At 39.7% G+C, this 11513-nt stretch overlaps 1 protein-coding gene across 1 annotated transcript; it reads left to right on the top strand.

Annotated features, from left to right (window-relative positions):
• Positions 1–1892: 1892 nt before the first annotated feature.
• On the top strand, positions 1893–9214 carry LOC118407855 (mitochondrial thiamine pyrophosphate carrier-like). Its single transcript, XM_035808410.1, is given in 7 exon segments — positions 1893–2201; positions 2539–2694; positions 3477–3659; positions 4082–4262; positions 4819–4949; positions 7559–7776; positions 8633–9214. Coding segments are annotated over 6 exon segments (969 nt in total). The 5' UTR covers positions 1893–2072; the 3' UTR covers positions 7748–7776; positions 8633–9214.
• Positions 9215–11513: the final 2299 nt, after the last annotated feature.

The raw sequence follows: 11513 nt of genomic DNA, 5'->3' as shown, positions 1-11513 counted from the left end.
GTAGGTGGACGGGGGGAATCGGTTCACGACAAGGTTAGCATTACCTTGCACGCGCCTATGAAACCATTTGGTGGCCAAATAACCTGAGGCAAACTATTCTCCCTGAACCAGCGCAGTAGACTAATACAGATTAGTAGTATGGTGATATTTCTGTATACATTGAAACATCATTCTGAGAAATTGTATCTCGAACCATCTGGATTCGTGTATAATCCAATATAATCCTATATCTATTCGACCATATGTACGAATATAAATTTGTTCAAATTGGAAATATGGAAAGTGCACGTAGCACTGTGTATACGTACAAAAATATAGTATCATACATACATAAAGAGCTAGGGACGGAGGACTGAACCATAGATCCGACACACCGTGACAGACACCGCTGGATTATGGACCAGATAAACCTTCCAATGCATCAACGATCTGTCAAAAGAATCCTGCATGTAAATGTAATCAGCATTGTAATCTTGTGCAAAAAAGTAATCTCGTCTTCATATCACGTACTGATGACATACTGCAATAAGCGTGCAAATATAAATATTGACCAGCCTTCCACGAAAAAAATCGTAGGGATCTGATCCTTTTGTTTGGCAAGTATTTCATTTTGTCCAAAACGGCTTTTGTTGCTTCTACTTGGAAATGCATGCACACACACTTTCTCTCCACCCCCTCTTTCTACATAACTTTTCAACGTCAATTGAGCCATGTTATCTCCAACGCGGACATTGGTTCGATGTAAGATGATGTGCAATTTTTCCACACTTCCTCCCTGATGGCCAAACAAAAATTATATATTCACCAGGATATACAGTTATAATGTCTCTCATCAGCTTACGTTTCGATGCCTATCAGACATCTTCCTCAGACCCTCTGGCTGGAGTGGTGCTTTCCTGCATATAAAAAAATTATATAGCCGATGTAGGTGGCTTTATTTAATTTCTCGTGTATTCTTCTCCTTTCTCCCATATTCTACTAGTTTACACTCATTTGGAAAGGCATCTGAATATCGTTGCTCAAATGTAACGTTATCCTAATTTACATAAATGGGAACATTACATGCTCCCGTAACCAACATGGGTCCCGTAGTGAAATTCCACGAGTATCTTCATTCTATTTTTTTTCCGTTTCAAGAGAGATTCATTGTGTATATACACGTCTTGATTCAAAGACATTTTCGTTGGTTAATGCAACAACCGCAATCACTATACTGTCCCCATATCCCGCGAAGAAAGTGGTCCTACCATGCGTTGTTCTCGCTAATCTTGAAGGCACACATATTTTACGTTATAACTTTGCAGAAATCAGTATATGTGGAGTAAATTATTACCTTCACCAAGAACGTTATATTTTGGGTAGCGTTTGTGTATTTGTGTGTAGAATACCAGTATAATTCAACAATGCCTGGATGGATTATATTTGTTCTTTCTTTATTTCAGGCTCTCACTGGCCCATCATAGGACACAAGGACAAACAAGAAAAACATAGAATATGTACAACATTTTAAAACATCCTGGAAATATTATGGCTATGTACAGAGGCGCCGTCAGAGATTGGTGAAGAATGAATTGTGGTAAAATGAGTCGGACCTAAGACACCTAAGCACGGACTGTACAATGGTATTGGTTGAATTGAAAAGCCTATGTACAATTTAGGAATGGCACTGTTTACACCATCTGGCGTCGAAGGTATCAGTATGTTTGAACACAAACATTTCATTTTGACATTTGGTATGTTTACATTTACTATAGAGTAGCAAGTATTTCAATCAGATTTTTCATGTGAAAGTCTTAGCAGGAATTTTTGTAATACCACACATTTGGCAGGTCGTGAAAATCTAACTTGTTGTGCCATGTTCTCTTTAGTCGCTAGGGGGCGCTGAAGCTCCACGGCGAACACAACTCATTGAAACATCGGTGCGAGACTACACCGATACTCGAAAAAAAGGTCAGCGTTACGCAATGAAAGTCCTGTCCGGAAACACAAGGACACTGGAGTTACATGTGACACAGCCGAGCCTTTAGACTCAGGAACAAACCGGTACAGTGTACGGCACGGCTGGCGGGAGAATGGTGGGATATGACCCACAGGAGAAGGTAGAGTTGTCGGCGACTGAGTACGCTGTGGCCGGCGGGGTCAGCGGCTTCCTCACCCGAGCAGCCTGCAACCCGCTGGACGTCATCAAAATACGCTTCCAGGTACGGAAACATACTCAGAAGTCATACTATCGATGAAGAAATTATTTTATCTGTCTACTGGGTTCAAATGTAGTCTGTTGAAATGCCACCGTATTGCATTACTTTGTAGAAATTACAAAAGGCTTATCAGCCGAAAAACATGGTTATTTGGTTATAAAAGCTAACTGTTACTGTTACAACTTGTCAAAATTATAGTACGTTTTACTTTGTGTACTGAATGTTGGGATAGTAACGTTACTGGGCACTAGTAGTTTGGTTTGAAAAGTATCATAGAGAAAATACTTCAGATTTGGAAATTTAACGTTAACATTACTAGTATATTCAATGGTCCATTCAGCTTCAGGTAGAACCCATAAAGAAGAGTCAGCACGGTGGGAAGTACCAGAGCATACCGCAGGCTGTGGTCACGCTGTTCAGGGAGGAAGGGATAACAGCCTTCTGGAAAGGACATGTCCCAGCATAGCTGCTGTCTCTCATATATGGTGCTGTACAGGTAACTAATATAGCTGCTGTCACTCATATATGGTGCTGTACAGGTAACTAATACAGCTTCTGTCACTCATATATGGTGCAGTACAGGTAACTAATACAGCTGCTGTCACTCATATATGGTGCTGTACAGGTAACTAATATAGCTGCTGTCACTCATATATGGTGCAGTACAGGTAACTAATACAGCTTCTGTCACTCATATATGGTGCAGTACAGGTAACTAATACAGAGCTCTGCTGTCACTCATATATGGTGCTGTACAGGTATGTCAGCTGCTGTCACTTGTATATGGTGCTGTACAGGTATGTCAGCTGCTGTCACTTGTATATGGTGCTGTACAGGTATGTCAGCTGCTGTCACTTGTATATGGCGCTGTACAGGTATGTCAGCTGCTGTCACTTGTATATGGTGCTGTACAGGTATGTCAGCTGCTGTCACTTGTATATGGCGCTGTACAGGTATGTCAGCTGCTGTCACTTGTATATGGCGCTGTACAGGTATGTCAGCTGCTGTCACTTGTATATGGTGCTGTACAGGTATGTCAGCTGCTGTCACTCATATATGCTGTTGTACAGGGAACTAATACAGCTGCTGTAATTCATGTATGGTGCTGTACAGGTAACTAATATAGCTGCTGTCATTCATATATGGTGCTGTACAGGTATGTCAGCTGCTGTCACTCATATGTTGCTGTACAGGTATGGTTCAGCACAGAGGGTTCAGCTATTCATCCATCCATCATTCACTCATGATCATTCCTTGACAATGTGCTTTTTCTCCCAGTTTGCAGTTTTTGAGCTGCTGACCAAACAGGCGTGGGAACAGCTCCCTCCGGAGGCCAGCAGCGGTCTGTGGAAGCCCGCCCTGCATTTCATGTGCGGAGGTTTGTCAGCCATGGCGGCCACCTGCGCCTGTCAGCCAGTAGACGTGCTCAGGACGAGGTTTTCATCTCAGGGAGAACCAAAGGTAACACCAAGTGTGTGTGATTGCATTGACATTGCAGTGCCAAGTACCCGTTTCATGTGGCATTATAATTGTCATGGACTTGAGAAATTGCAGATGGATCTTTATAATATTTGGTATGTGGCAAGTCGGCAAAGCAAAAGATAAGTCTTGACCTCCCAGTGGCTTTCTGTGGTAGTACAGCAGTACTTCTCATTTTCTATTCAATTCATTCAATTCTTTCTTCACACATCGACATGCCAAGTTCTCCCCCAAAGGGGCTTTGAAAAACACTGTAAGGTGACATGCTTTCACCCTGATTAAATAAGGAATAAACAAACAAACATTTCAGACATACATATTTTAGAAAAGTAGCCCGAATGTCGTTGATGTTTATCTTGTTTTTATAATGGTCCAGTTGAAGTAATACATTGTTTCATTCCTAGGTGTACCGTAGCCTACCTCAGGCCATCAGTTCCATGTGGAGAGAGGGAGGGCCGCGTGCGTTCTACCGTGGTCTGAGTCCGACCTTGGTACAGATTTTCCCGTACGCCGGTTTCCAGTTTGCTACATTCGCCATGTTCACCTCAGCGTGGGAATATCTTCCACAGTCCATATCTGACAAAGGTAAAGGACTTTGGTACAATGCTAATTTTTCTTCCAACACAAAAGTACACACACTGTGACACAGATCAAATTTTTAACGACCACTCACTTCAGAACATAAACTCACGAGAGATACGGCCTGTGTTTTTCCCTGTGTGGTCAATACTGTAAATTCATTTACTTTTGCAGTGATTCCATTTCATGGTAGGAGGGAAAGGAGGTTTTCACAAGTGTTTTAAATTCACAGATAAAACGATTCTGTAGCATAGTACTTAGTAGTAATACAAGTTTGACATTTGCAGTGAATGGGGAACTTTGTAACTGGGTGACATTATTTGTAACAGTGAACATGCTGTTATTGAGTACTATTTATGTCAGAAATTTTTATTTTAATGTTTTCAGATTATATACAGTATTGGTGTTGAAGTAAGTAGCTTTGTACTTGTAGCAATCAAGCAGATTTGGCAAATCTGCAGTGCAGCAGCGCCAACTAGTAATCTATGATAGTACTGCAGCCTTGGAACTGTCTGGTACATCCAAACTAGAAGGTGAAAGAATTCTTTTTCTACTATTCTAGGTGCTGTGAAGACCCTGGTGTGTGGGGCTGCGTCTGGGGTGGTCAGTAAAACACTCGTCTACCCTCTGGATGTGGTCAAGAAACGGCTGCAAGTCCAAGGATTTGACCATGCCAGGAGGTCATTTGGACAGGTAAGGATCATACAGCAAATTCAGACTGACACAAACTTGTTATCAGTAATGCATAGGTTTATTTTTCATTTACCCATGCTTATGACATCACATCAGATCTGTATCATTGAACCAGTGGGAATGGAGGCTTGTGATTGGTCTCCATGATAGTCATGTTAAACTTTCTCCCTGCTGCTTAACCCCAAAACAATGCAGATATGATTCCAAGAAGGTAAGTTGTAATCATGGCACTTGTGACAAGTTGTGTGGCCACTGCAGCGTAGTCTTGTGTGGCCACTTCAGAGTGTGAAATAAAAGCTTCGATAACAGCGAGTCAGCGACGATGCTAAAACTTTTGTAAGCTGTTCTCAGTCTGTCCTATGTAAGCCATTGTCCCTTCCTGATTCCTGTATTGAACAGAGTCTACAGTTGACCATTTAATAGAAAATGTTATTTTAAACCTATTCCTCCGACTCATCATCTGACCTACCATACTCAAATTGCCCCCTATCAATTCTGGCCCAAAGTGCATGTAACTTACACTTGTGTGGCCACTAGTGTTGTCACAAGTAACCCTGTCATTGTTGTTGTTTAGGTGCGTGAGTACACAGGACCGGTACACTGTGTACGGTGTATGCTACGTGAGGAGGGTGCACGGGGCCTGTTCAAGGGCCTGTCCCCCAGTCTACTGAAGGCTGCCTGTACATTATCTCTAATGTTCTCTCTGTATGAACAATGTTGCCATGCCCTGAGACTCTCCCACCATGTGTATACATACAGATGATGGAACTAGGACGAGAAATATGTATACCATGATAGATATGTACCTGCACCGGAATAATGTCGATATGGGTATTCCGGTCTATATTTTACTGTATGGTTGGGGTTTCTACTAGTATTGCACCGGATTCCATTGAATAATTTGAACACACTTAACATGTGCCACTGTTGACAATTGAAATTAGCAGATTCGGACATTGGATTTGCTGTTCTTAAAATGTTTTATTTGAGATCACAAATTTTCTCAACTTCAACCCTTCATGCATTCTGACCCATGTTACTTTGGGGGATTCAGAAGATATCTTGTAGTATTCTTCTCTCTTCTTTCTGTATTCATGTACAAACATCCATGATCCAAGTAATTTTCATGGGCTACTGTTGACAGGGTTTTGAATATACAATATAAATGATTTTAATAAATTAAGATAACTTGTGAAGCTAATCAATATATGGGCAATGCAATATAGAGGTGAAGATTTTTTAACATGTACAAAGTTTGTAATAGTAAAGTGGTATGGTTTTTATTTTCGTTGCAATGGGTCATTTGAAGTAATAAGTTTGTAGTATCAATCTGTATTTGCAAGTGCATAATATAGTATATGAGTATTATGGATCTGAGCTAATTTAAAAGGCTTGCTCCTTATCATAATAAAAGCAGTTCTGACTGGACTTTTTGGACTCTCCACAGTACCCACTCTCTTGTCATCTCCACAGTACCCATACTATCATTTCAGTAGTTATCTTAAGACCAGTGTGCTTAATTATCTCAAGGAGCCATGCCCCCCAATCAAATCAGTTCACAGTGCAATGACAGGCTGAAATAAAAAAAATGCTTGCTCTTTTAAAAAAAAGCAGTTCTGACTGGACTTTTTGTACTCTGTCATCTCCACAGTACCCATACTTTCATTTCCAGTATTTATCTTAAGACTGGTGTGCTTAATTATCTCAAGGAGCCACGCCCCCCTATCAAATAAGCTACAGTGCCATGAGAAGCTGAAATTAAAAATGATTGCTCTTAAACGAAAAAAAGCAGTTCTGACTGGACCTTTTGTACTCTGTCATCTCCACAGTACCCATACTATCGTTATGTTTCCGAAGGAAAACATTCTATTTTCACTCTGGTTCATTTTTCTTCCGAACTTAGCCAATCAAAACTCAGATTTTGAAATGACGTCATTAATTATGCTGAAAATCACGTAGTATATACTATGTTTGCCCCCCTCAGTCTGATTGTGGTTTGCATGTGTACAGTGAATGTACGCTTTTTATTCATTTTGCCATGCTTGCCTTCAGTTTTTTAATATTATATACGATACGTTATAACAATTGATTAACTGTACATTTTTTAATTAAGGTTTAAAATGTTCAACAATTGAACAGTGGAGTGTTTTTGTCCGGCTTTATCCCGTGACCGACAACACCTACCTTACTATCCTACGTTACTATGACATAAGTTCATACATTATATAAGATAAAAAATTGCCATCTATTCTTCTTTTTTATATACAATGTTTTTATTCTGTGAACAGGGCATCAAACGTTTGACACTCGGCTTTTTAAAATATTTCAAAGAAAATGGTAATCGAAAGCTATCAGAAAATTGTTATTTTAAAGCCACCTGAAACCTGTTCCTCTGACTCATTATCTGACCCACCTTACTCAACATTGCCCCCTATCAGTTCTGGCCAAAAGTGCATGATACTGACACTTGTGTGACCACTGCAGCTTAGACATTTTCCAGATCACAATTGCTGTCCTTCTGTTCCAATAATATGCTTTTGTGACCAATATAGATGCTGTTGCAAGTAACCCTGTTGTTCATTTGCTGTTGTTGTTTGTTTGTTATTTAGGTGCGTGAGTACACAGGACTGGTCCACTGTGTACGGTGTATGCTGCGTGAAGAAGGGGCACGGGGCTTGTTCAAGGGCCTGTCCCCCAGTCTACTGAAGGCTGCCTGTGCGTCGTCTCTAATCTTCTTCCTGTATGAACAATGTTGCCACGCCCTGAGACTCTCTCACCATGTCTATACATACAGATGATGGAACTTGGACAAGAAATATGTGTAGTACACAGTCAAACCTGCCCAAGACGACCACCCGGGGGACCGGGAAAAATCAGTCGATTTGGACAGGTGGTTGCTGAGAAGAGTATCGACTCAAAACATGCCCGCTGCAAAGTATAAATGGTTTCCGTTGTGTTTAATGGCAAACAGCAAGCACACTGCATGCACGCAAAGTAGCGAGATCTTTAATGTCAAATACAAAGGGCACGCTGTAAATTGTAAATTTAACCCCAAGCTTTTATCGAGCTTTTATATGATACCGTGTTTTAAAGCTCAAGTATTTGCACACTAACGTTTTAGACTGTAAGGGAACTTTGATGCTGTCAGTTACCATACAAAAAAAACAACAAGTCTTTATGCGTCGCTATGTTCTTGATCTGAAATAACTACGGTGCACCTTTCGAATTCGATGCCCGGTACGTCCCGATAGCGTACTTACCCACGGGTACAGTACAGTTGGACAAAACACTCACACAAATCTTTCTTAAAAAGTATCAGTTGCAGATATCTTTCTTAAAAAAGTATGAGGCTATATACGTTTCAGCATTCGTTCACTTTATAATGATATAGATTTAGAAAAACAAAAACTTCTGTAACAACTAAATTCGGATTTTCTTACAACGATTTCGGCACAAAATAGCACTAGTTATCATAAAAAATCGATGAAAACCTCAATTTTGAAAATGATGCGGTCGTTATGGGTCCCAATTTGGGATGGTCGCGGTCGCGTTGGCCAGGTGGTCGTTGAGAAAAGGTCGCTTAATGCTTACGTCAATGGGAAAAAAAATCGGGACCGAGAAAAAGGGGTCGAAATGGCCAGGTGGTCGCTGAGAAGAGGTGGTCGCTCGGGCAGGTTTGACCGTACATATTTATATCATACCTAGACTGTAAAATATAATGTTTGATACGGGTATTCCAGTCCATATTTTACGGTACTGCATGGGTTATTTCTTGTATTGCATAGGATTCCATTGAATAACTCAAATAGATTCAGACATTGGAATTGCTGTTCTTACAATTTTTTCTTTGAGGACACACATTTTCAGAACTTCCGCCCTTCAGGCATTCCGACCCATGATACCTTGGGTGATATGGAATACACCTTGTAGTATTCTGTCTCTCTCATTATTTATGTATAAACCATTTTATCCATGATCCAAGTGATTTTTATAGGCCGCTGTTGACAGGGTTTTAAGTATGATATTTAACATGAATGATTGTGATAAATTTAGATAACTTGTGAAGCTAATTAATTTATGGGTAATGCTGGAATATAGAGGTGAAGACTTCTTTTAACATGTACAGAATTTGTAATAGTGAAGTACTAGTGTTATGGTATTATTTTTTGATGCAATGGGTCATTTGAAGTAATAAGTTTGTATCATCAAGACCACTTATGTATTTGTAAGTGCAAAATATAATATACTGAGGTATTATGAGCCTGGATGTCAAACTTTCATCAATGTGTCTGAAAATAATTTCACCAGGTTGGTAGGTCATAAGATAGTACAGTTTTCTTTTACACAACCAGCTAATATTACCTGCTGACGTTTTGATGCCTGTCAGACATCTTTCTCAGAGCTTCTAACTGGAGTGCTGCTTCTTGCCACTATATGTAGCCGATGTAGTTGGCGCATTTTCAAAAGCTGGTTGTGTAAAAGAAAACTCTACTATCCTTTATCAATGTGACTCAGTCTCATTGTTATATTGTTGATGAACCTAAATTCTCCTTCATGAGCCTGACCTCAACAGAATAATACCAGTTCACAGTTTGAACAGCATATGTCAAAGGTGAAGACCCCTAACTTGTAAACAGTACACCATGCATATGCTAGATACATGTCAAGATGTGTCTGTTTATGTCTCGGGGGTTTTAAACTTTGATACCACCTGGCGTAACACAACTGTTCAAACTGTGAGCTGGCTCACTCATCATTAGATCTAAATTTGGAATATATTTTTTCAGTAGAGTTGGCTAGCTACAGGAGTGCAAAGCCACACTCACTGAGGTCTGATGTCTCCTACCCCACAACATGCAGTTCTTTGAAGTTTGGATGTGAAGTTACACATGCAACAGCACCCCCTACCGATTCTGACCAGAAGTGCAGGATCAATCAGTAGTGACACTTCTTGGATTATTCCATTTGAAAACTGGAGGGACCAAAAGCTGTGAGAGTATTTAGCATGTTGCAGTAAAATACTTTACAGCATTAGGTGGCAAAACTTGCCTTTTTGGATGCCTTTGAATACACTCGACTAAATCTAATCATGATTGAGGACAATGAAAAAATCCAAAAGACAGTTCCATATTGACATTATGACTTTATTGCATTTAATGCAACCTGCTACATTACCTACTTATACAGTCTTTAAAATACCTACATGCTTTCCTACCGACTGCTCAACTACTTGGAATTTGATTGGTATAATTCATATTACACTATCGTAGATACAATGGGTACAATAAATAGCCTGAGCGGTACAAATGACGGCAATATAAATAACATACAAAATTGCCCTATCGCTGTCCTGTTTACTTATACATGTATATGAAATAACATTTGTTTAACACTCCATATAGTTGTAGATATACATAAGTAAAAAAAGAAAACATGAAAAAGTTTACAATGGTATAATATACTTGCACATTAGGGCTCAAAGAGGGCAAGTCACTATTGTAATGACCGAACCCTTGCTTAGATACAGTGACATAAAAACATGTCAGTATCTACCATTATATTGTACTGACTTTTCGGTATTTCTCTTATTCCACATTATTCTAACTACATTTGGTACATGATGAAAAGTGCTAAACGCTACTGTCGGTGGGACGTTCTCGTTTCTGAAATTGTCTTCATGTTCACTTGCACTCGGGATATTCAATTATGTTTATTTTTAAAAACCTTCAGTTGTTCCTTGTATTGCACATACATGGCAAGAAGTGAATATTTGGACATATCAGATAAAAAAAGGCGCACAGATGGACGTAATATATCTACACATATATAAAAATAGACAGAATCTTAGCACAACTACGCCAGGGGCTCTTTGGTACACGTTCAACCATAGCGTTGTGCCAACGTTTGCCAATCGTGACAGAGACGGATGAGGTTGAAACGGGCCAATGAGAACGTTTAAAACACCACCAGTGGCTGATTTACAAAAGGCTCTACTGAAAACAAACATGGCTGACATGACAAAGGTGTGTTGAAATTATGTGCTTTTCTGGTACAAATTCAGTCCTATCTACAGTAAATAAAGGTACAAACAGCCTATCCAATGAAAGTGTATGTACAATTAAAAGAGTCTATCTGACTATCATAGCTATCAGCAGAATGTGGTGCCAATATTTGTGACATCGTGTGCTAAAAGCTGCAAATTGGAGCCATTTCGGATATCAAAATTCTTATTTGTATTCCTAATATCTATTTTATGAGGGATTGTGTTTCAGTTTACGTTCACAACTGTTGTGACAAGGCTATTTTTGAGGTGTACCAGCCCCTGAACATACTTGTCTGAGTGGAAGTCATCCATACCCATAGCTACTGGCTATACATGTAGAACAACAGTAGGATTGACCACCTCAGATGTAGAGAGTTAAAACAATTACAAGCCAAGCAACTTCTGCAGGCAGTATATAATGTTACTAACTATGCATTCTGTAATGTCCAACCAAAAATAGAAGTTGCAGTGGTATTTTGAGTTGGTGGGCACATTTCTTAGGCAAGAGGATGGTTTAGATG

Source organism: Branchiostoma floridae, unplaced genomic scaffold, assembly GCF_000003815.2.
Source record: "Branchiostoma floridae strain S238N-H82 unplaced genomic scaffold, Bfl_VNyyK Sc7u5tJ_1494, whole genome shotgun sequence".
Lineage (NCBI taxonomy): Eukaryota > Metazoa > Chordata > Leptocardii > Amphioxiformes > Branchiostomatidae > Branchiostoma > Branchiostoma floridae.
This window is presented reverse-complemented; position numbering and strand designations above follow the sequence as displayed.